At 34.4% G+C, this 23,261-nt stretch overlaps 3 protein-coding genes across 3 annotated transcripts; 2 read left to right on the top strand and 1 right to left on the bottom strand.

Annotated features, from left to right (window-relative positions):
• Window positions 1–312: 312 nt before the first annotated feature.
• Window positions 313–4,645, top strand: LOC106140823 (uncharacterized). Its single transcript, XM_013342470.2, has 5 exons — window positions 313–490; window positions 621–864; window positions 1,309–1,467; window positions 1,894–4,167; window positions 4,375–4,645. The coding sequence occupies exons 2-5, from the start codon at window positions 687–689 to the stop codon at window positions 4,446–4,448; spliced, it is 2,685 nt and encodes an 894-aa protein (XP_013197924.2). The 5' UTR covers window positions 313–490; window positions 621–686; the 3' UTR covers window positions 4,449–4,645.
• Window positions 4,646–6,715: 2,070 nt separating this feature from the next.
• On the top strand, window positions 6,716–18,297 carry LOC106140530 (porphobilinogen deaminase). The gene is made up of 7 exons (XM_013342132.2): window positions 6,716–7,005; window positions 7,352–7,424; window positions 8,277–8,463; window positions 9,838–9,920; window positions 10,558–10,742; window positions 16,505–16,664; window positions 17,174–18,297. The coding sequence occupies exons 1-7, from the start codon at window positions 6,955–6,957 to the stop codon at window positions 17,656–17,658; spliced, it is 1,224 nt and encodes a 407-aa protein (XP_013197586.2). The 5' UTR covers window positions 6,716–6,954; the 3' UTR covers window positions 17,659–18,297.
• A 448-nt stretch (window positions 18,298–18,745) lies between these two features.
• Window positions 18,746–23,101, bottom strand: LOC106140551 (mitochondrial import receptor subunit TOM20 homolog). Its single transcript, XM_013342155.2, has 4 exons — window positions 22,844–23,101; window positions 21,579–21,682; window positions 21,150–21,254; window positions 18,746–20,615 (listed from the first exon to the last, which is right to left on the bottom strand). Exons 1-4 carry the CDS (start codon window positions 22,968–22,970, stop codon window positions 20,487–20,489), a joined length of 465 nt encoding a protein of 154 aa, XP_013197609.1. The 5' UTR covers window positions 22,971–23,101; the 3' UTR covers window positions 18,746–20,486.
• Window positions 23,102–23,261: the final 160 nt, after the last annotated feature.

Here is a 23,261-nt window from a genome sequence, read left to right as displayed (position 1 = left end):
ATTCAAACGTTCACCTGATTCAGATAGATTATTTAGATTAGATAAAGACGTACAATTTTCTTATCTTACTCTTAGTTTGTTCCTAACATTCCTTACCATTTTTTCATACATATATGTATCTACGTAGGTAACAAAACTATAGAAAACATAAGTAAGCAGAGAAGTTTCTTTCCTTTTAATCGGTTATGGGGTGCTATTTTCAATATTCAAAAAACATGCGAGGCCTACACACACTCTTCGATTCAATATTTTGACAGATTTCGATTGCGACCTGGCAACACTAATCGTGGCATTTTGTCATTGATCGGTTGATTTCTAACAACATGGCGGAATTGTAATCAGTTGATATTATCGTGTGATTTTTGTGTATGTTTACTTGAAATAAAGTTAAAATTATAATCCACGTTCAATTAACAGTTAGCGTTATCCGCTATACTTAATCTGTCAGCATTTTTAACGTGTTTAATTGGTTCTAGAATACTATTAGCAGGTGAATGTTTGTTGAATAACTTTTAAGCCGTTAACTTTATTTCCCAGACACATTTCCAAGCACGTTGCACTTAATTGGATTAAAACTGGACTATTCTTAATGTGATTCCTTTTCCGTCATTTGTTTTCAGTGCCTACGCGAGTATAGTGTGTGGTTAAATTTTGTGAAAACATTATCTTGATCTTATGATACCGTGATGCCTAGAAGAGGTACAGAGGTAGCGCAGTTGCCGCTGCCGCCGAAGAAGAAGACGAAGGCTTTAGAAGAGCCTCCAAGCTTGGACGTCAGTTTCTGTGATCTCGACGAAGCTCTACCACCCGGCATCATTTTCACAGATGTTCAGCAAAAGAAGTGGCGTATTGGGAAACCTATTGGTGAGTTTTATGAATAAAACTAGAGACTAATTACCACAGTACTTTTTAATCCTGTCTTGGTACACTCCTGGACCATCATTATAAGGACCCTATGCCAATTTTAAGTCTAGCCCAGTCATTAGGGCTGTGTGTTGATATATCAGTCAGTCATTCATTTTCTGTTATTTTGATGAGATGATATGATGAGAAATGAACTTTCCCTGATTGGCCTGGGTCTTAGATGTTTATCTTTATTTATAAATTTATTATAAAATATAGTATCATTGGGTAATTGCCTCGTAACACAAGTCTTCTTTAACTTCGAGGCTCACTAAATCTGTGTACTTTATCCAGTATATTTTTATTTATTTATCCTTTTCTAATAACCAAGTTCCTTCCAGTTTTGCTTTTTCTTAAAATTCCCATAAAATCAAATAAATGATAATGTTTTTCATTGATTTTCAGGTAGAGGCAGTTTCGGGCGTATCTACCTAGCATCGGACGATATAGAGAAGGAGGTCACTAAAGTGAACGCTCGCTATGTGGTCAAGATAGAGCCTCATACCAATGGTCCATTATTTGTTGAGATACACTGCCTTATAAGGTCCGCACAGCTTGCTAAAGGTAAGAAATAATATCCTTACTGATACATTAAAAGCATAGTCTGTCTGTTACTTACTGCTACATTATTTTCATGGTGTAAAGCTTAACCCGAAACTGCCGAACTTGCATGAAGAAAGTTATGATTGCGGATGAAGCGAAGGAAGTATGCAGATATTGTGGCAAGTGGAAGGACGTAATCTCTTCCTACCCATCTGGGAAAAAGGCGTGATATGAATCATATGAAAATTTGTGTGAATATAAACAATTATCCAGGTCACCACACCAAGACTACTTTTTCTGGAAATTCCTATACGATTACTGTTTATTTACTGTTAGCTGTAATATAAAATCTTTGGAACTTTATAGGGAGGAGAAGATAAATTTAATGGTTATAAAAATTGCAAATAAATTCATTACATTTATTCCCTTTTCTTAAATCGATTTCAGTAAAAACCTGGCGTCAACAGAACAAGCTAAAGCGCCTCGGCATGCCGCTCTATATCGCGAGCGGATCATTCACAGACCAAAATACAGGAACAAAGTACCGCTTCCTAGTACTCCCCCGTTACGACATAGACTTACAGAAAATCATCGCCCGGACTAAAGTATTAGACCTGAAAAACGTTCTCATTCTAGCTCTGCAAATATTGGATGTATTGGAGTATTTACATGAGCAAGGGTACACTCATTCTGATATCAAAAGCTCGAATTTGATGCTCGGCTTTGACGGCATGAAGTTTGGCAAACAGCCCGCAAAGGCGCCACCGTCGTTCCAAAAAGATACTAAAGAGGTTGCAGTATTGTCTGGAAAACATAGACGAGCTAAGAGTGGGAAAGCAAGGAGTTCAAATTATTATGATGATGAAGATTTTATAGTCAGAGATTATAAAAGCCCAAGCTCTGATGGGCAGAATGAGACTGATAAAAGACTGGCCAGTGTTAAAAAGAAACTGAGGAAAATTTTGTCAGACAGAGACAGTAGAACTCTTCATAGACACCATGCGTTCAACTTGAGACAGCTGTCGAATTACGTTAACTACGAGGATTTGAACAGTTCTGTCTGTTCAGATCAGTCATATCAGAAACATTTGGATGATTTTGGGAATAATTTGATTCGTAATAACGACAATATTGGCGATCTGAATACCGATATGGACGAATTGCAAAGAGAAGCGGTGTTGTCACAGTCAAATGGCCAAATTTACTTGCTGGATTATGGGTTGGCATCGAAATTTCTAGATTGTGATGGAAGGCATAAAGAATTCGGTATGGATGCGAGGAAAGCTCACGATGGCACGCTTGAATACAGCTCAAGAGACTCGCATATTGGGGCACATTCTCGACGTTCCGACTTAGAGACGCTAGGATACAATCTCTTAGATTGGTTAACAGGTACATTACCTTGGAAGACGGCCGAGGTACTCACCGAACCAGATTTAGTGCACGCGTTAAAGAAAAACTTTATGAGTGACATAAAATCGTTACTGAAAACATGCTTCAAGACTGAGTTTTACCCGCAATTTATGGAGAAATACCTGGAATACGTTACAAGTTTAGATTTCACTGATAAACCTGATTATGACTACTGTAGAAGTTTATTTAGAAGTGAATTGCTCAAAAATGGTCATCCTAGGGAGAAAGATTTGTTTTTAAACTTCACTGAACCGCAGATGTCGCCGATGAAACGTTTGTGTTACGCAAAGAGGTTTGGCAAGAAGAATATGCCGTCAGATTACATAAGGAACGGAATCAAAAAGGCATTCGAAAGAGAGAATGTATATTCTCTAGAAAACGATTTGAAATTGGAACTTTTGAAACAAACACTTAACTCTTCAAGTGATGGTATAAGAAAACCTTGTGCGTCTAGAAACTTCTTTATATCAGACGCGGATTTAGTCGCACGTCTCAAGAAATCGCTTATGCCTTTAGACGTGATGGGAAAGAAATTATCTCCTAAAAATCTGCGGTCCAAAAAGAAGATACAAAAACGCAGGGGCGTAAGAAAACACCGGAACAGTATTGGGAAATTCGGGAACTTCATGGGCTCCGCTAGACAGTTCACTTGGGCTGAAATATTAGCTGGCAACCCAGAGGATATCATCCGTAAAGAACGTGCCATCACCGTAGCTGAAGATGATGATGATAACACTTGCAAATACCGTATCAGAAAACTGTCGGACGCGTCATCAGACAGCAACGATATACAGTCTCCGTTGATGCAGAAAGATTACTTGCAAATGTTGAATCCTACTTACGCTATGAAAGAAGTCATTGCAAATTTCAAGAAACGTGCTTCGGGTAAAGTTAATAAGGAAATTGAGGACAATGTTGATCGGTTAGAAGGTTATACTCCAGCTATGGTGAAAGTGTATAGAATGAAGGAAAAGCGGGAAGCGAAGGAGAAATTGGAAGCATTAAAATTGCAGAATTCGTCGAAAAAGGAATTTGTTAGGGATAGGAAGAGTTCAAATGAAGAGGTACTGCCAAGGTGTACTAGATCTATGAGAAGTAAAGGCGGTATATCTAAACCTGTTAGAAAAACTGTTAACAAAAAGACTGCTGAATCGAGTCCTAAGGTAGACAGAAGTGCTACAAAGAAAAAATCTAGTGAGAATTTGAAGTCGGAAAATCGAAACAAGACTAACGAAAAATCTAAAGATAAGAAGGTTACTTGCAAGAAGGAAGTCAAAATAGCTGAGGTGTCACCAGTAAAAAATAAAAGTAAGTTGTTTTAATTGAATTGATTCATATTTACAGCATGTAAGGGTTTCCATAATTATTTCCTTATTCACTTTCAACAAAGTACGTAATATTTGTATCAGAAGGGGGTTTAATGGTAAAAGCATTACAATCACATGTTAAAATTGAGATGAATTATATATTTTCTAGCTACTTACCAAAGTTATAAATATAATTTTTTCTCTATAGAAACATCAAGAACCACGGTCAGTGTCCCTAACAACAGAAGAAGGCTTCGAAGCAGCAAGCGCACGCGCAAATAAGGGAGGAAAAAAAAGGATAAAACCACAGGATAAAAATTACTACCTAAATACGAAAATTAATTTTAATGTATAATGACACTGGCTGGCTACAGCCGCAAGTGAAAAAAATCATACTTTTTTTTCTCATTATGCTACTGTATGCCATGCCAATGGTACCATTTTATTTTAATTTTTAAAGCCCGTATATCTCGAGCGGTAAACATACATACATACATACATACATATGGTCACGTCTGTATCCCTTGCGGGGTAGACAGAGCCAACAGTCTTGGAAAGACTGAATGGCCACGTTTAGCTATTTGGCTTAATGATAGAATTGAGATTCAAATAGTGACAGGTTGCTGGCCCATCGCCTAAAAAAAAGAATCCCAAGTTTGTAAGCCTATCCCTTAGTCGCCTTTTACGACATCCATTGGAAAGAGATGGAGTGGTCCTAGCGGTAAACAGTTTGAAACATTCCGCCTTTTGAATTTAGAATTTTAGATACAGCCTTAAATATAGCAATAAATAATGTTGAATTTTGTATATATTTCAATGCAGGCACCAATTTTAAAGCACTTTGTACCGCTCTAGATTTTATTTCTCTTCTCGTAATAGTTGCCGCCTTTTTTCTTTTGACATGAAAAAAAATATAATGATTGTTTGTTGAACGTATCTGGATTAAAATTTTCAGAGTTTAATTTATTGGCAAAATGAACACATTAGAGTAGAATCGTTATTTTATTATTGTCCTTTAAATAATTATACTACTGTGAACTCATGATTGGGTTAATCTTTTTTTTTTCATAATTATAAATGATGTCTTTTTGTAAACTTAAAGAGTTCATAGTTATAATTACTAAACATGTGTATTTCTATATAATTAAGAATGTTTCTCATCTAGATCTAAGTACCTTGGTTTTTTAATAATCCCACCACTGTTTTATATTATTTAAAACCGTGAATGAATAACTTGACTGTGATTTTTTGACATGTGTTAGTATGTTATTGAAACATTAATGAAGCTGTGTTTTTGATGTAATATATCGGCTTGTATATGGCCAGCAACATTCAAATTATTATTAAAAATTGGAATACCTTTTTAAATGTAGAATTATTTGTCTATACACAGCTTTTATTAGACGAGCGATATGCGTACACCTACTTTAATTGGCCTTGCTTTTATAGGCCTCAATCATTAGGCGATATCAAATTATTTGCATTTAGAGAAGAAATAAAAATTTTGTGGGCGTATACGCCAAATTTCTTCTAATATTAGTTTCATTCTTGTCTTATTCTTTCTTAGACGAATAAATGATTTTTTGTTATTAATTGGCATTTTTATTTAACCAAACTGATTTGAGATAGTGACTGCTTATGCCTGTATAAATCATCTTTTAATAGTACACTACGTGATATTATTTAGTTTAGGCTACTTCCATATGTAGATCTAGCTGTTGCCTGCAGCATCACCTGGGTTGCTTTGCGCTAAACTTGTTTATTGTAACACGTAGTGATTATATTCGCTGTGTTTCTACTACTGAATACCTCATGTTTTATATCGTTTTTAGTAAAATAATGGAAACGTGAATCGAAGAAAGTGATACCTGAGCAAAAACAATGCCCATATTATAAAATATAATATTATAAAAAAAACAACGATAGAAAATTAAAAATAATAGACCGATATATGTATTTACTAGTGTAAATGTAGCTGTAATATGTTATATCCTTGTCTAATGAGAGATAAACTCGTGACATTATGAAGAATTTTCCCAAAAATCTGGTGATATTGCTCCCATTAAAGCTAACTGCCGCTATATACCGAGGTAAGGTAGAAGCAGCCTTTCAAATAATATGATAATTCAGGAATTTTTCCGATTAATAACGATTATCTATAGATTAAAGAGCCGGTATAACTGTATTAAAAAAAGAATTGTTGACATTGCTAAATAAGTCAAGAACACTCAACTCAAAAGAAAATAAACACCACTTACTGTATATAGGTAGAAGTGTGAGCCTGATTAGATAAAAACTAACAAAGGAAACTTACTCAATTCATTAATCGAGTTTGTCTCTCCGCGGACTATGCCGCATCTACTGTCGTGCCCTGACACTGTCATTTATAAACCTCTGCTGATTTAATAAAGCTTATCGACGACGACGAACATTATCTCTCCGTCATTTTCTTCAAAATTGACACGCTAAGAAGAAAAAAGCTTTTTAGTGGGCAAAAAAATATCATATGTAGGTAACATTTGCTTCATCTGTCAATGTCAAATTATCACTATCACAAGTCACAACAGCAGTCTGATAAGATTTCTATCTCAGATGGGTTACATTTTTTGCTGAATTATCAAATTATCTGTACTAAAAACTTGTCCACTACAGTGTTAGTGACAAGTTTCGAGTTATTTGTGTGATAATTTTGTTAAATTAATATCTTTTTATGTACTTTTTGACTGTTTTTACATGACATAACCTTAAATTGCTCAAGTACTTAATTTTACATTTATCTTGAGAAATAATGGATAATCAAGGGAAAAGAGTTGTAAATGTCGGCTCCAGAAAAAGTGAGGTGAGTTGGCTTTTACACGCATTATGTATTGATATCACAAAGTATAATTGAATATCCTATACTTTACTGAATTAGGACTTACCAAAGTTTTACAAGTCATCCAAGGTAATTAAGATTTCTATTCGTAAATAACTTACCGGTTGTTAGTATGGTAATTAAATCGTTGCTAAACACTATTCCTGGATGTACGCTATTAAAAAAATTGCAAATTTAAAGGGCAATAATTAACATATTTACATGAATAATATAAAAAAAAATACTAAGTGGGTAAAACTTAAGCTTTCATACCATGGCGTTTCAGCATGATTATAACAAAAAAAATCTAATAACTTTTGTATGATTTTAGCTGGCTCTCATACAAACCAATTATGTGATTGACTGCCTCAAAAAGGTACATTTTGACAAAGAATTTAATATTGGTAAGTTATTTTGTTTTTTCTAGTTTTTTTAGTGCTGAGTGGTTTCCGGCACTTATGAATAAAACCCCACCATATCTTTCCTATGGATGTCATACTAGGCGAGTAAGGAATAGACTTATTAACTTCAGATTATAGGGGATGAACAAGATACAACATGCAAGATGATGAATATTAATAAAATAGTTTAATTCCTTTACAAAGTTAGTAAAATTTAACAAAGTGTCATATTAAAGTACCTAATGGAAGGAAAAACATTGAATTTAATCAATCAAGATAAGAGACCATAAATAAAAAACCATAATTCTCTTATAAGAAAGAGAAACGCATGTACTTTAGCACATGCATCTAGTGGCCTATCAGTTTTTAAGAATGTTGGCCCTGTTTACCCTGCAAAGAAAATAGACGTGATAAATATGTTAAGCAAAGGCGGACTTATCACTCTTTCAGCCAATCTTCGGGTAGTGAAAGGTAAAACACGGAACCAGGTGGGCAGCATACCGAACAAATAAGTGTAAAATAAATAAACTACATACATAAAAATTTAAATTGTGCCGTGTGGTACCCGGCACCAATAAAAAAAAGAATAGGACCACTCCATCTCATTTTCCATGGATGTCGTAAGAGGCGACTTAGGACTAGGCTTATAAACTTGGGATTCTTATTTTAGGCGATCGGCTAGCAACCTGTCACTATTTAAATCTCAATTCTATCATAAAGCCAAACCGCGGAATGTGGCCTTTCAGTCTCTTCAAGGCAAAAATACTTTTTTCAATCCATCCACATTCAAGCTCGGCGGTTTCGGGTACTCTTAACCTGACCCCACCAGAGATCATAAGTGATATATATTTTCAGTAACCATGACAACACTTGGCGACAGGATATTGAATGTGTCCCTACCGAAGATAGGAGAGAAGGCGTTGTTCACGAAAGACTTGGAGGATGCACTGAGAAACAATACAGTAGACTTTGTGGTACATTCTCTCAAGGATCTGCCTACTTCGCTGCCCGAGGGGCTGGCTATCGGCGCTGTTTTTGAAAGGTATTAATTAATTTTTATCCGAAATACATACATACTATCACGTCTACATCTCGTGCGGGGTAGACACAGCCAACATGCTCCTATTCTTTTTTTATTAGTGCCGGGAACCACGCGTCATATAATATAACTAGCTGTGCCCGCGGCTCCGTCCGTGTGGAATAGTTAATTTGGGCATCATTGAAGCCTTCAAGGGTGAATAATTTTCCCTGTTTTTTTTTCACATTTTCCATTATTTCTTCGCTCCTAATAGTTGCAGCGTAATGTAATATAGCCTAAAGCCTTCCTCGATAAATGGTCTATTCAACACAAAAATAATTTTTCAATTCGAACCAGTAGTTCCTGAGATTAGCGCGTTCCAACAAAAACAAACAAACATACAAACTCTTTAGCTTTAAAATATTAGTATAGATATAATTTTAGATTTATCAATCTACTTATATTTTTGTGTTTCTTTGTGCATCGTTTATCACAGATAACACAGATTTCAACGGGCACGTACACCACCATTTCTTGTCTAAGATTATATGTATATACCTGGTATGTGGTCGTGAAACGCCAGTGCAGACTTACTTGACAGTTATAGCTATACTAGCTGTGCCACCGACTTCGTCCGCGTGGAATAGTTATTTTGGGCATCATAATTTTCCCCGTTTTTTTCACATTTTCCATTATTTCTTCGCTCCTTATAGTTGCAGCGTGATGTTATATAGCCTAAAGCCTTCCTCGATAAATGGTCTATTCAACACAAAAATAATTTTTAAATTCGAACCAGTAGGTTCTGAGATTAGCGCGTTCGAACAAACTCTTCAGCTTTATAATATAAGTTTAGATGATAATCAAAATAATAAAAATGATATCGTATGGTTCCAGACACTTTAGAATAGTTAATCATTTAAACTTTTAATGTTTCTTTGAATTGCCTGATTGACTGGAAGAAATCTCTCATAGGGATAAGTCCGCCATTGTGCATTGTTATTTTTTTGATGTCTTTTTATGTACTACTAAATTTTTTTTGTGTACAATAAAGTATTTACAAACAATTTAATATATCCTTTTCCTACTATGTATAACCAAAATTTCACATGGATGAGTTGGGAGTTTTGTCTTTAAAGACGGACAACGTAACACACTTTCACGTTTACAATATTAGTATCGATAGATAAAAGAAAAATAAACTCGAATTGAGAACCCCTATTTTGTAAAGTCGGTTAAAAATAATGTTTATAAATCTGTCTCAATCTTAATTGCATCATTAAGCCATACAGCTGAACGTTTAAGTCTTTAAGTCTTCTCAAGACTGTTTACTCTGCCTACATATAGACGTGACTGATATAGACGTGATTTTATGTAAGTATCTTTAATGTATTCCCTCAGGGAAGACCCACGCGACGCACTGGTATTACGTGGAGAGTTTAAGGATCACACCCTCTCAACGCTGCCGGAGGGCTCCGTGATTGGTTAGTATTTTTTAATTTATTTAAGTTCAATTAAGTTTGACTGTATGGGGACTGGGTCAGGTCAAAAGTACCCGAAACCGCCGAGCTTGTATGAAGAGAGTTATGAATGTGGATGAAGCGAAGGAAGTATGCAGAGATCGTGGCAAGTGGAAAGAGGTAGTCTCTGCCTACCCCTCCGGGAAAGAGGCGTGATTTTATGTATGTATGTATGTTATGTAAGTTTGACTGCACAAAATAATTTCTTTTGTAGCACTAGCATTTTCCAGTAATTTCATTAATTTTGTACTTATTACTAGAATTTTCCCAAGTATACAATAAGAAGCAGTAGGTATTTTTCATGCTGACGGTGCCATGGGCGCCGCGGGCGCATTCTTTGTCGTTACCTTTTCCCACTTTCTACGTGAGGTCGGTACAGTATGTTAGTTTTTTACAATTACTTCGGTCAATTGCCATCTCAATGGTGACTCCCTTTCTACTCATACTATCCTTTACGCCGTCCATCCATCTCTTTTTCGGTCTTCCCCTATTTCTTTCCTAAACCTTCCGCTTCAATATTTAAGACTCTTTTAATAACACGGGCGAATGCTTTATTATAAGTGAAAGACATCAATTCCTAAATCTGAACAAAATTTCGTAGGAACGTCGTCACTCCGACGCACGGCACAGCTTAGAGGGTCCTACCCCCACCTGAGAGTGTCGGACGTGCGCGGAAACCTCAACACAAGGCTGAGGAAGTTGGACGCTGAAGATAGTGAATATACCGCGTTGTTGCTCGCAAACGCTGGTCTACAACGGATGGGGTGGGGAGACAGGGTGTCTAAGGTATATTATTATATTTTGCCACAAAAGCCGTGCCGCAAATCTGCCGTGTGGTTCCCGGCACCAATACAAAAAAGAATAGGACCACTCCATCTCTTTCCCATGGATGTCGTAAAAGGCGACTAAGGGATAGGCTTCCAAACTTGGGATTCTTTTTTTAGGCGATGGGCTAGCAACCTATCACTATTTGGATCTCAATTCTATCATTAAGCTTAATAGCTGAACGTGGCCGATCAGTCTTCTTAAGACTGTTGGCTCTGTCTACGCCACAAGGGATATAGACGTGACCATATGTATGTAGGTAGGTATGTATGTTTGCCACTAATCTGGTTTTTGTCTTAATCTGTTCATCCATTGCTCCATCATCATTCTTGAGAGTTTTTACACGGAAGGTTTTTACACGAAGCGACTCTCATCTGACCTCCGCAACCTTTGAAATGAAATGAAATGAAATGAAATGAAATGAAATGAAATGAAATGAAATGAATGAAATGAAATGAATGAAATGAAATATTCTTTATTTACTTGAAACATGGTACAAATTGGTGTTAGAAAAATATGTGATCTTACATGTTCCGCCAGAAGTATGGCATGTAAATATTGTTTTGTAATAAATTAATTTCAAAATTAATAATTTAAAAATTAGTAATTATACAATTTAAAATTAAAATAATCATCAATGGAATAAAAACAATGAAAAATTAAAAATTCATGCAGTCTATTCTTAAATTTATTAATTGGCAAAGACTTGTATGAGTCCGGTAGTTTATTATATATTTTAATGCACATGCAATATGAACTCCTACTTCTAAATCGTAAATTGGTACTGGGAACCACTAAATTAAATTTGCGCCTGTTCGATCGTTGTATCTGATCATCACGTTTATCAAATAAGTTATGATATTTTTTTACAAAAAATGCAGATTCAAATATATATAGTGAAGGGACAGTTAGAATTCGAAGTTCTTTGAACAATGGTACACATGTGTCACGATATCCCAGGCCACAGATTGCACGAATACATTTTTTTTGTGCTATGAAAGCTCTATCGGAATCGACAGAGTTTCCCCATAAAGTAATGCCGTATCTCAGTATTGAATGTACATAGCCATAGTATGCTAAAAGTGCAGCTTTTTGAGATACGGTTTTTTTTAACCTCCAAAGTGCATAGACAAATTTGCTAATTTTTTTTATAAGGATCGAAATGTGTTCTTTCCAGTTACAATGCGAATCCAAAGCGATACCCAAGAATTTAGTTGTCGTTACTTCTTGGATTGTTGTGTTATTATTGTTTACATATAATTTAAGTGGTGTTGCTTGATGAGGTTGGAATTGCATAAATTGTGTTTTGGATAAATTAATTTTTAAGTTATTATTAGTCAACCAAATTATTATATCATTAAGGGCGCTATTAATGTCATATTCAAAATTATCATTTTTATTGTTTTTAATTATTATTGTTGTGTCGTCAGCGAATAGTATACATTGATGTTTAGTTGCATTAGGAAGGTCATTTATATATACTAAAAATAACAATGGTCCCAGTATACTGCCTTGGGGAACACCAAATAAATTTTTTTGGTATGATGATTGATATTTAATTTGATACAATCCATCTTGCCCTGTAGTTTGAACGCACTGTAGGCGTGCTTTGAGGTAACTTGTAAACCATGTTAGAACTACACCTCTTACACCACTAGCATCCAATTTTTTTAAAAGTATGTTATGGTCTACCGTGTCAAAAGCTTTACTCATATCCAGAAATAGGACGCCTACCTGAGTCCGGTTGTCAACGTGCTTTGTTATGGCATCGATAAGTTTAAAGCATGCTAAGGTTGTAGATTGGTTTTTTCTAAATCCGTGTTGTTCTGATTTGAAAAATGCTGATCTTGACAAGAATTCTTCCAGACGAATGTACATAGCTTTTTCGTAAATTTTAGATAATACTGATATGAGAGTAATTGGTCGGTAGTTTTCCAGTTCACATCTTTTACCTTTTTTGAAAAGTGGTTTTACTATCGACTTTTTTAAATTTTCAGGATATATACCTTGTTCAAATGACAAATTGATTAAGTAAGACAAAGGAAAGCAGATAATATTAGCAATTTCTTTGAGCAGCACTGTGGGAATTTCATCATAACCGGTCGTTTTAGTATTTTTTAGTGATTTTATTATATTATAAATTTCATCTGGTGTAGTAGGAGTTACAAACATGCTTTCTCTATTTGATTCTGTTTTAGTATATTTTAAATTATTATAATCTTTTGGAGATTCGTTACTTATGTGATTTTTGATAAAATAACTGTTAAATTCATTTGCAATTTGAATTGGATTATTTATTGTTTCTTTATCTGGGGTTAGAATAGATGTAATGTCCTTACTATATACTGAATTGAAATTCTTTTTAATTATTTGCCAACTTGCTTTACATTTGTTAGTTGCTTTTAATAGAAACTGTAGATTTTGAAGTTTTTGAGCCTGGTACATACATTTCTTTAAGATTTTGTTGTATTGTAAGTATTTATTTTTATTTTCTTCCTTATTCGGTGAGGTCTTAAAACGTTTAAAGTATAATGCTCTTTTAGTTTTACAGCATTTTTTAATGTTTTTTGAAATCCAGGTTGTTTTTTTGGCAATTGAGTGAATTTTGACGTTAATTACCGGAAAACATAGATTGTGAAACAGGCATAAGAGATCATGAAATGCTGTGAAGCCTTTGTTAGCACATTCATTGGTATAGATTTCAGTAAAGGTAAGTTGACTTAAACAATATTTAAATTTTTCCATGTTTTCTCTGCTATAGTCTCTCCTTTTTACGAAATAATAATGAGGAGTTTTTTTAATGTTTAGATCTACTTCGATCACTTGACCTGTGTTATGGTCGGAGAGACCCAATTGATGAGTTTCTCCTCGTACATTGTCAATATTGCTAACAATATGATCTATGCATCCATGTTTACGTGTTGGAGTGTTTATATGGTGTTGCATATTAAAGCTATCTAATAAGAAATTGTATTCCTGTGTAATTTTATTGGATTCCAAAATATTTATGTTAAAGTCTCCTGCTAAGATAATACGTTTTGTTTTTTTCAATGAAAGAATTTTCAATAAAGCATGCAATTTTTCGAATAAAACATTTACGTCTGAGTTAGGTATCCTATATATGCACACTATAATAACATTTGTATTTAAAATCTCTATTGCACAGCATTCAAATTCTTTTGCTATTGCCATATCTTTCACGAAGGATAATTCGTTATATTCTAGGTTTCGTCTTGTTAGAATAGCCACTCCACCTCTTTGTTTATCAGTTCTTGAGAAAAAAGATGCTAATTCGTAATTATTCAAGTGTAAATTATTTTCAGTTTCTGAAAGTAGAAATGTTTCAGTGAAGCAAAGGATATCAAATATTTTATTACTATCTTCAAATATCTGTAAGACTATTTCCAGTTCTTCACGTTTTGATAAGACTCCGGCTATATTTTGATGAAACACCGTAAGTTTATTGCAAGTTTTAGGGACGAAAGGAATTATGAAACGATTCAACGTAAAGTTCGTCTTTTTCAATATGTTTGTTAGCAGTTTCAGACTTACTGTTAATATTTGCTGGATTGTTTGATTTGGGAATTTTTTTAAAATAGTACAATATTGAGTTTTTACATGGCTTATTATTTTTGCAACGAGATACTGCTTGAGCAATGCTTTTTATTAGGTATGATTTTGTCTTAATTTCTAAAGAAATTCGTCTTGCCAATTGATAACGGGAGCTTATAATGTTATGGTTGTTGTGTAAATTAATGTACGTACAATTCCGAAAATATCTGGACACCATATATATGTAATTATTCAAAGAATTCGATTCAATGTATTTGTTATATTTAACGCTCACAGTATATACATTAACATTTTTAATTTTTTTCAAAAACGAGCTTAACTCTATAAATAGTTCTGTTGGGATTTTGTCATTGCTACCAGTACATAAAACAATGTGATCGTCGCCGGAGATTTCTTCAAGTAGTTGCGGATAACTGTTGAGGATTTCTTTGGATGTTGCATATGGCTTAACGTAGCCTGTAATTTCGTAGTTGTTCAACTCAGTCATATCTCTGAGCTGTTCAGATATACCAACAACATATTGATCTCCGAGTATTATTATTTTAGGTTTCCTTTTCTTGTTTTGTTTGTCTGTATTTAAGCTTGTTGGTATTTTTGTATCTTTCGCCAAAATTTCGTTTGTAGCTGAGTTGTTAGTATCAGTCGCTTGTTTGGTAACGCTATAGGTTTGTGTGTGTAATATATTCGTTTGTCCGCTTTTAGAAATTGGAGTGCTTTCCAGCAATTGACAAACAGCCGGTGAGTACTGTATGGGAGAAGTTCTTGGGAAACCCATTTTGTAGTAATTTATTCTTTGATTTTGCGGAGTATGAAACATTGCAACGCTACGTGTGTGCTTGATTGTAGTCCTTCTATTTATTATAATGTCAGAACTTGTTACCTTTTTGTATAAATCTAGTTTATTTTCATACATAGATATTTTTCTTTTTAGGTTTTGGTTTTCTTCGTTGAGATTAGATATTTCTTCATGGGCTTGGTCCAATTCTATATGTAAATGTTCTATTTGTGATTTGAGAGCTAGTGTGTCGGAACTTTCAAGCATAGAAATATTTGGCTCGCTGTTAGGCTGTGTATCATCAATTAAAGTTGAGTTAGCTCTGTTGTCTGTTTTGGGTAAATCAAAGGAACACGATTGAATTCGTTTTTGTGATCGGAGTGTGACAAAATCATTAGAAGACATTTTATTAAAATTCTTGTAAGTTTTCTTTCTTGTATCTAAGTACCGCCTTATGGTTCTCTAAGGCTGTTTTTGCCGTACCTTTACTTATAACGTGAGAAGTTCGAACTTGGCTGTATACGATCGATTCTTGGTTTGTTTTAGTTATGTCAATTTCAATAAATCAATATGTCAATGTCAATTTCAATATATCCATATGTCAATGTCAATAGATTAATATGTCAATGTCACAAGATTACAATAGTGTCAAAATTACAGCTGATTATGTTTAGATGTCATTCATCATTCGTTTCGCTTTGTGATGAAGGTAGGTACGCCTTTTAATATTCTCTAATTGGTCATTAAATTCTTAAAATAACAAAAGTAAATTAAAAAATCTTCGGTTATTCTTCCTGAACAAGTTTCTTGATCAAATTAAAGTGCAATTGCAGTGATTATATGTTATAAATTTAAGATCATACCTTGCTGCTGGTTTTGAAGTTTAAAATTCAGTGTATGTTCACGTTGTAAACTTTCTAATTAGCCATATAGACTTAAAATAACCGAGAGCAAAATTATTAGGTTTATCTTGTTTGACACTTGGTTTGACACACACAACACTTGGTTTGTAGGTAAACCTGACGCGTATTGGATCGATCATGGTTAAATAACCTGTTGCCTGAATGTGCAGCTATTCTCACGATGTTTTCCCTTACCGTAAGAGCATTAGTATTTAATTACCGACTCTCTATTTCAATTTCTTTTTTCACAAATAAAGTAAAATATTATCTATAGTCTATTAGTTATCTTTGTATAAAATATGTGTATGAATTTTTTATTGGTTAAGGAAATAACGATGAAGCAAAAAGTGAACCATACGAATTGGCTGATCGGTCTAAGTCTGTATGTTAAACTGTGATGTTTCTCTTAAACACAACGAAGGGGATATCCCTTATTTATTAATCAGTTTAAATCTGTCTTTATTCCCTTAAAGGTACTGCCCTGTTCGGAGATGATGTACGCGGTGGGACAAGGCGCGTTGGCAGTGGAATGCCGAGCTGACAACGCTGATATATTGGCCATGTTGTCGCCTTTCAACCATCCGGAGACTTACTGCAGAGTTCTAGCTGAGAGGAGCTTCCTCAAGACTTTGGGTATGATAGTCTCTACTTTCTTCTTCTTCCTCCTGGCCTTAGACCCGGTTGTATCCTCACCTCTTTGGAGAGGAGCCTGGTGGGCCGTTCAAACATGATCCCGGATTGAGTGAGTCATGTTTTTACCGAAGCCGAATTCTGAGTAACCTTTGCAGGCGAAGTTTCCATATTGGATCATTGTTAAGTCATTATTTTCATTACAGGCACAAATTATTAACTTTAATTGGACCCGGGGCTTAGTATTCGTGTGATTTCTGAGAATAAACAGCACAATCTCTGTACCAAGTCACAGTATTTTTCTCTTATCAATGTTACCGTGGACGCATATAGCTACTACACTTATGGAATTATACCTACCATAATACTCAAAACTCATTGTACTTTTATTACTTTGTTTTCACTCAATAGCGATCATGTGCCACGCTCTTCATATTTATCGGTAATCAGACATACAATGTTATAAAAATATATATTTATAATTTTTTTTTTAAATAATTTATTATATTTAGGCGGTGGCTGCAGTGCGCCAGTCGGGATCTCAACAAGACTGAAACCTTTTGACACAAAATTTAAATTAACTATATCAGGAGCTGTGTGGAGCATGGATGGTTCTACCAAAATATCCCACACTATGGAACAAACATTTGACCAAATAAAAAAATCCACTAAACATAAACACAGTCCAACTGAAGAAAATGGCGCCAAAAAGTTCAAAGGCGAGACCAGCGACGTCAACCCTATCGAAGAATTAAATCGAAGGATTTCAAATAGAGAAGCCGGAAGTTGTGAAGATACCACAGAGAAAACAGAATTAGCCAATTCCAATTTAGAACTGTTTTGCGGCTTGACCGAAAATATAAGTATGCCGATAGACGTGATAAAGAAATGCGATGAACTTGGCAAAGAATTGGCGGAAAATTTGATATCGCAAGGTGCTATAGAGGTTATGAAAGTGACACAAGATATTATAAGGAGTTCTGTAACAAAAAGCTGATCTTTGTATGTATTTTTGTACATATTATATTGGGCTGTACAAGTTGTACGTTGTTTATTTAAGTTTTTGTTAAAATTAGTAAAATTACAATCATGTTATGTACCCTTCATATTTTTATGTGGGTGCAGTCCACAAAATGTATTCTGTTGGTTCATAATGAGTTGAAAACAAACATTGTTTTTTTTCTAATCCCAATAAATTCATTCGGTTTGTTAATTGGACCAATTTACATTCTTTATGGCCATGACAATGAAATGAACAAAAGTTAAGTATTTTTAAAATATTGAAAATTAAAATTTTTACCTCTATTTTTATTGGGGTTAAAAAGGGACTAGAATTTAATTATTATTGTATGTTTTACATTTTACGTGGGTATTATGTAAGTATATTCTATTAGAAGTTTATCCTTTTAAGTTGGTATTTTGTTAATAAATTATTATTTTTATGGTTGACCCTTATCACAGAATCATAAGGTTCAATTTGCTCATTTTACGTACTTGCGTAATTGACATAGTTTAATTACTCTCAGTTCCTTTTATAAAAAAAGCCGTAGAAGCAAATCTTTACATTGAAAAAAAACAATTTGTCGCCAGTTAAAATACATAAGTCTCAAATTTTACAAATGATCTAAAATTTGAGACATGCATTTTAACTGGCGACAAATTGTTTTTTTTTTTTCAATGTAAAGATTTAACTCTATGACTTAACTCATGAGTGGGTACTTACTTATTCTTGTTTATAAATCTGATGTACCTCCTTTAATTTAAATATTGATATTATGTTCGATTTAAATTATGTAGTTAAAGTTAAATAAATTGTTTATTGGTGGGAAATGTGTTTATTCTTGATTCTCGATGGGGGTGATGACGCTCGATCTCCTCAAAGGGAAAGTTTTCCGCCAAGCTACGTGTTATTACCTGGGGAACTGTGCGAGGGACAATTATTTGTGCTTCTAACTTGCTTGCGCGATTTAGACTCTTCGCTTCTTTGCCTCGTGTTCTTCGCTGTGATTGGCTGACAGTGTATGTGTATATACGTTCGTGATTACGCCACAACATATGTTTAAAAATCAAACAATACAACTTACTAGTACGTACTTAGTACTTTGTACAATACTTTATTTCACAGTAAAATCTCAATCAAAACTCAAGCATTCTTATCCAGAAGAGCGCAACATACTATTCTAAATTGCGGGTACATCGCGTGTCCTACGGTGGATTCATATCACAGGCTGAACTCGACAATTTACAACAAACAACTGATGATAATAAATACATACAGCCCTTAAGAATAAAACATACATATCGTTATGTCTATACTATATCCCTACTTTAGATATTGTGTACGAGGCATATAGTCACGTCAATCACTAAGAGCCAAATAAAAAAGAAAATAATAGATGCATTCGCTGCCAGTGTCTCTATTTTCCGACACGAAAGTACAGTCGCATGAAGATAAACCATGTACGCCGTATGGGTTTGCTTGTATGGAAGGAGCTCATGTTTTTCTGTAGGCGATTGTACAAACCTAGATTTTAAAGTTGATAGGCATTTTTTGGTAAATGCAAATACTAAAGTTGTCCTTAGAACCCATCCTTCATCAATGCACATTTATACTAATATAACATATTCTACTATTTTTCTCCTTTCGCTTGTACTTCGCTAACCATTGCACAAAGCCTAAGTTGCAAGACATGACAATATGTATGTAAGACCAAAGTATTCGAGCTTTTAACCCTAATACTAAACCGTGTCGAAGTCTGACCCCGTTTTATATTATGATGCCGTTTACAATTGAGTAAAATGTTTAAAATAATTTAGGATTTCTATTTTCTTTTTATAATGAGCCAGCACTATAAGTTAACGGTTTAGCATAAATAAATACAAACATATAATCATCAATTTGTTGCAAAATTGAATTTATACATTAATAAAATTTTGAAAATGATTTGAAATAACTAACAGGAAGAGACAAAAGTTGACAATAAAAAAATGTAGACTTTAACATGTACATCGTAAATAATGTAATATACCTACGCGAAGAATTGAAGACTTCCTCCTTTTTGGAAGTCGGCAAAAATCGCCAGTACGTCGCCTCACATAGGAAAATAAATAATTCTAAATTAACAACTGATGTACAATCTCTTTACTTTGTCTCTTTACACTAAAAAATTTTGTAACCATAGACAATCTCTATTGTCGTAAAATAAAAAGGATACAGAAGACCTACGCGGAATGAGCGCTCATTTTCGTCGTTCGTCTTCCACAATAATAATAACTGAACCGATTTTGTTGAAATTCGGTATACATATAGAATAGACCTTTATGAATAACATAGGCAACTTTTTCCGGAGCGAAACCTCGCGAAAAAGCTAGTAAGAAATAAAAGTTTTGTGGGATGTACATTTTTATGTCATATGTTTCCCCAAAAAGACTAAAAGCTACTGTAGAGCATCTTCAGCTATAACTTTGAATACACTGACTGTGTCAATGATTTACCATTATTACTGTAACTGTTTAAAATATAACTTGACCTCGGAGTCAGCATGAAGGAACAATACATATGACAAGAAATATGTGGATGCCAAAAGGGTCGCCCATGTGCATTTGACATCTGTAGTATAAGGATGTTAGTAAGTTTAGGAAGAATGTATTACAATTTAAAATGTCCACAAAACTTGTATCCATAGCCGTTTAAGTCTTACAAACCAAAGACAAATTCTGTATCCTAATTATTTCACGCAACTGGCATGTAGGACACAATTAGAAAAAAAAAAAAAACAAATCAACTAGTGATCTAGACAACCTTACAATCGAATCAGGACTAGTCTATTCTACGTCTTCCTCTTGGAGAACGCTTCCACTTGCCTTCATGGAAGCGCGGAGGCGCTCCGAAACTTCTGGAAGTTTCTTCAGGAGCAAATGGAATATTGGCGCTGGCATGGTTTGTTGGAGTACCTGTGGAATAAAAGAAAAATAAAATAATTGGAATATTCCAAGGTCTAAAAACCCTGACATACTTCCAGAGAGGCGAGGACACGTCCAATAGTAGTAGAATAATGATTTGATTTGAAAGTGAAGAAGACCTTAATTTATCTAGAATCATTCCACCTGTATATCACCAGAGTCATATTTTTCCAAGATAACACCATTAAATTATATATTTTTTAGATGATAAATAATTTAAGTAAAATAAGTTCATTCATCATGTCATGTACCATAAAGAACACCAAAAGTAACTGACACATATAAGTCACGTCAACCTCTTGAAATATTTATTCCAGTCTTGACTCAAAGGTGACAATGCTTCATAAATAAATGATCACACCAAAATTATGAATCTACAAAAAAAGTACCCTGAAACCCAATTCTATCATTGAAACAACCGCTGAACTTGGCCTTTTAGTCTTTTGAAGACTGGTGGCTCCGTCTACCCTGCAAGGAATATAGACGTGATTATAGATATGTACTATGTACAAAGAAAGTACTTACACTGAGCAACTGTTGTGTCTGCCCGCAAACAGTGACCGCTTGCCCGAGATGCTCCACTCCAGCCTCTAAGTCTCCAGCGGCCAGCAACTCCTCACCAAGTTGGATCTGAAAACAGTACAATTATATTATTACTATTAATTGCCTGTAATTTCATTCGCCGAGAAAGTGTTAACACATAAAAACTGATCCCTAGTATTGCCCCCTTAGAGGAGTGGGGGCGGGGAGAAACTTCGTACGTCCTTGTACAAACATAGATACAGAAATTCGAGAAATCACATTTTAGGCTTCTTTTACTCTTTTATACTAGATCCCCCATATCAATGTTATTGGCAATATCTTTCCAATAGAAACATCAGTCAGTTACTTATTTATTATATGTGTGGATATTACCAAAATTTTCATAATCTTTCTCTGTTTTAATATAATCACCTGTTGCAAGAAGAACCTCTGCATAGCCTCATGATCGCTCATATCTGGTAGTGGTCCGCCAAGGTTACGAGATCTAGACGCATTCTGTTGGGCTTTTTGTCTACCTGCAAACAAATATTTATCATTTATGTATAATGTACAATCATGTCTTGTACCCTGCAGGGTAGACAGAGCCAACAGTCCCTTAATAAACCTGGGTTACTTCTAGTAGGCGATGGGCTGGCAATTTGTCACTATTTGAAATTCAATTCTATCACTAGGCCATGCAGCTGAATGTGGCTTTTCAGTCTTTTCAAGACTGTTGGCTCTGTCTACTGAACAAGACATATAGATGTGATTATATGTATGTCTGTACGTAGGTACACTGAATTGAATGTATGGACAAAAATGTCCTTTTTATAATAATTTATTACACTGAATTAATCTGTATAAAGGTAATAAACGTGTCTCTAACATACTTTGAGGCCAGTTCAATCTGTGTGGTTTGTCTAAGAGTATAGTATTAAATACATAATAACAAAAACTAAGTTAGTGTAACTAGGTTAACTACTTTAAGTCTCTGCCTACCCCTCCGGGAAAAAGGCGTGATTTTATGTATGTATGTAACAAAAACTACCAGAAAAATGTCTAAGTCAAAAAAGTTTCTTTTATACCTACTCATAGAATCTCCATTCTTATGATGATGTCTGTGGAAGTTGAAAAGTAAAGGTACCTTCATGGCTTAAAAGGTTATTTTATGAGAATATTTCGTCCAAAAGCAACATTGAAGACAAATTTAATAAATTGAAAATCATGGGTACACTAGCAAGTCAATAAAGACTTTGGTATTGTAGTCTTATTACATCAGCCACACATATTGTGCAAATAAGCTTTTAAAAAAATATTTATTTAAATATCTTAAGCTAAAAATAACATAAAATAGGTAGGTAGGCAGCTGTTCAGTGAACTTCGATCATTTTAATAATTATGTGCTCCACTTGGCACCAACTTCAATGTCATCGCGCCGTAAGTGTAGGTAATAACAAATCATACGAATACGATGCAAATCGCAAAATGCATATGATTCTTTTTTCAAGGGAAAATGTTTACTCAAGCGAAATTGATTGATACGAGAGCTCGAAGCATGTAACGTAATTTATTTTAAGGTTATAATTTCTAAAAGTCCAAACTTTTCTAAAAATAATTTACCATACGATAGACATTAAGTGAAAAACATTAGTATTAGGGCTTGTTTTGTGGAATTAATGTAAAATAATATCACTTACGTTCTCTCAACTTCTTTTTGAAAAGAGGATCCTTACGACGTTGCTGGTCGAAGTATACACAGTAGCCGAGAAACAATGTTCCAGCTAGTCCCGCTGCGATACCGAGTGTCGTACGAGATATTTCCATATTAACGACGATGTTTTAATGATTTATCCACAAAAATATCGGCTCGCTTTTGTTAGAAAATTTTAGAATCCACCATTTGTAATTTACTTCATGCTGAAAAGCAGTCAAAGAGTTAAGTCAAACAAATCTGTCAAAGTCAATCTGTAAAACAAAGTGCAATGTTGGTAACACTGCTCTGTAATTTGTTGGTAATTTGACAGTTTACTTAGGGTCGTTTATATTTCATGAACGTTTATGAGATAGGTATTTGTTAAGTCCCTCTCTCTCTCTCACTCTCTTATTTTGCGGTTA

This window comes from Amyelois transitella, chromosome 27, assembly GCF_032362555.1.
Source record: "Amyelois transitella isolate CPQ chromosome 27, ilAmyTran1.1, whole genome shotgun sequence".
NCBI lineage: Eukaryota > Metazoa > Arthropoda > Insecta > Lepidoptera > Pyralidae > Amyelois > Amyelois transitella.
Note: the sequence above shows the minus strand (reverse complement) of the source record. Positions and strands in the feature narration are given on the sequence as shown.

Coding starts and splice junctions, on each gene's coding strand:
- LOC106140823 (XM_013342470.2), top strand. CDS start 687: ATGCCTAGAAGAGGTACAGAGGTAGCGCAGTTGCCGCTGCCGCCGAAG. Junction 865..1,308: donor GCGTATTGGGAAACCTATTG/GTGAGTTTTATG, acceptor ATTGATTTTCAG/GTAGAGGCAGTTTCGGGCGT. Junction 4,168..4,374: donor GTCACCAGTAAAAAATAAAA/GTAAGTTGTTTT, acceptor TTTTCTCTATAG/AAACATCAAGAACCACGGTC.
- LOC106140530 (XM_013342132.2), top strand. CDS start 6,955: ATGGATAATCAAGGGAAAAGAGTTGTAAATGTCGGCTCCAGAAAAAGT. Junction 7,006..7,351: donor TCGGCTCCAGAAAAAGTGAG/GTGAGTTGGCTT, acceptor GTATGATTTTAG/CTGGCTCTCATACAAACCAA. Junction 10,743..16,504: donor GGGGAGACAGGGTGTCTAAG/GTATATTATTAT, acceptor ATTCCCTTAAAG/GTACTGCCCTGTTCGGAGAT.
- LOC106140551 (XM_013342155.2), bottom strand. CDS start 22,970: ATGGAAATATCTCGTACGACACTCGGTATCGCAGCGGGACTAGCTGGA. Junction 21,683..22,843: donor CAAAAAGAAGTTGAGAGAAC/GTAAGTGATATT, acceptor ATTTGTTTGCAG/GTAGACAAAAAGCCCAACAG. Junction 20,616..21,149: donor AGACACAACAGTTGCTCAGT/GTAAGTACTTTC, acceptor TTTATTCCACAG/GTACTCCAACAAACCATGCC.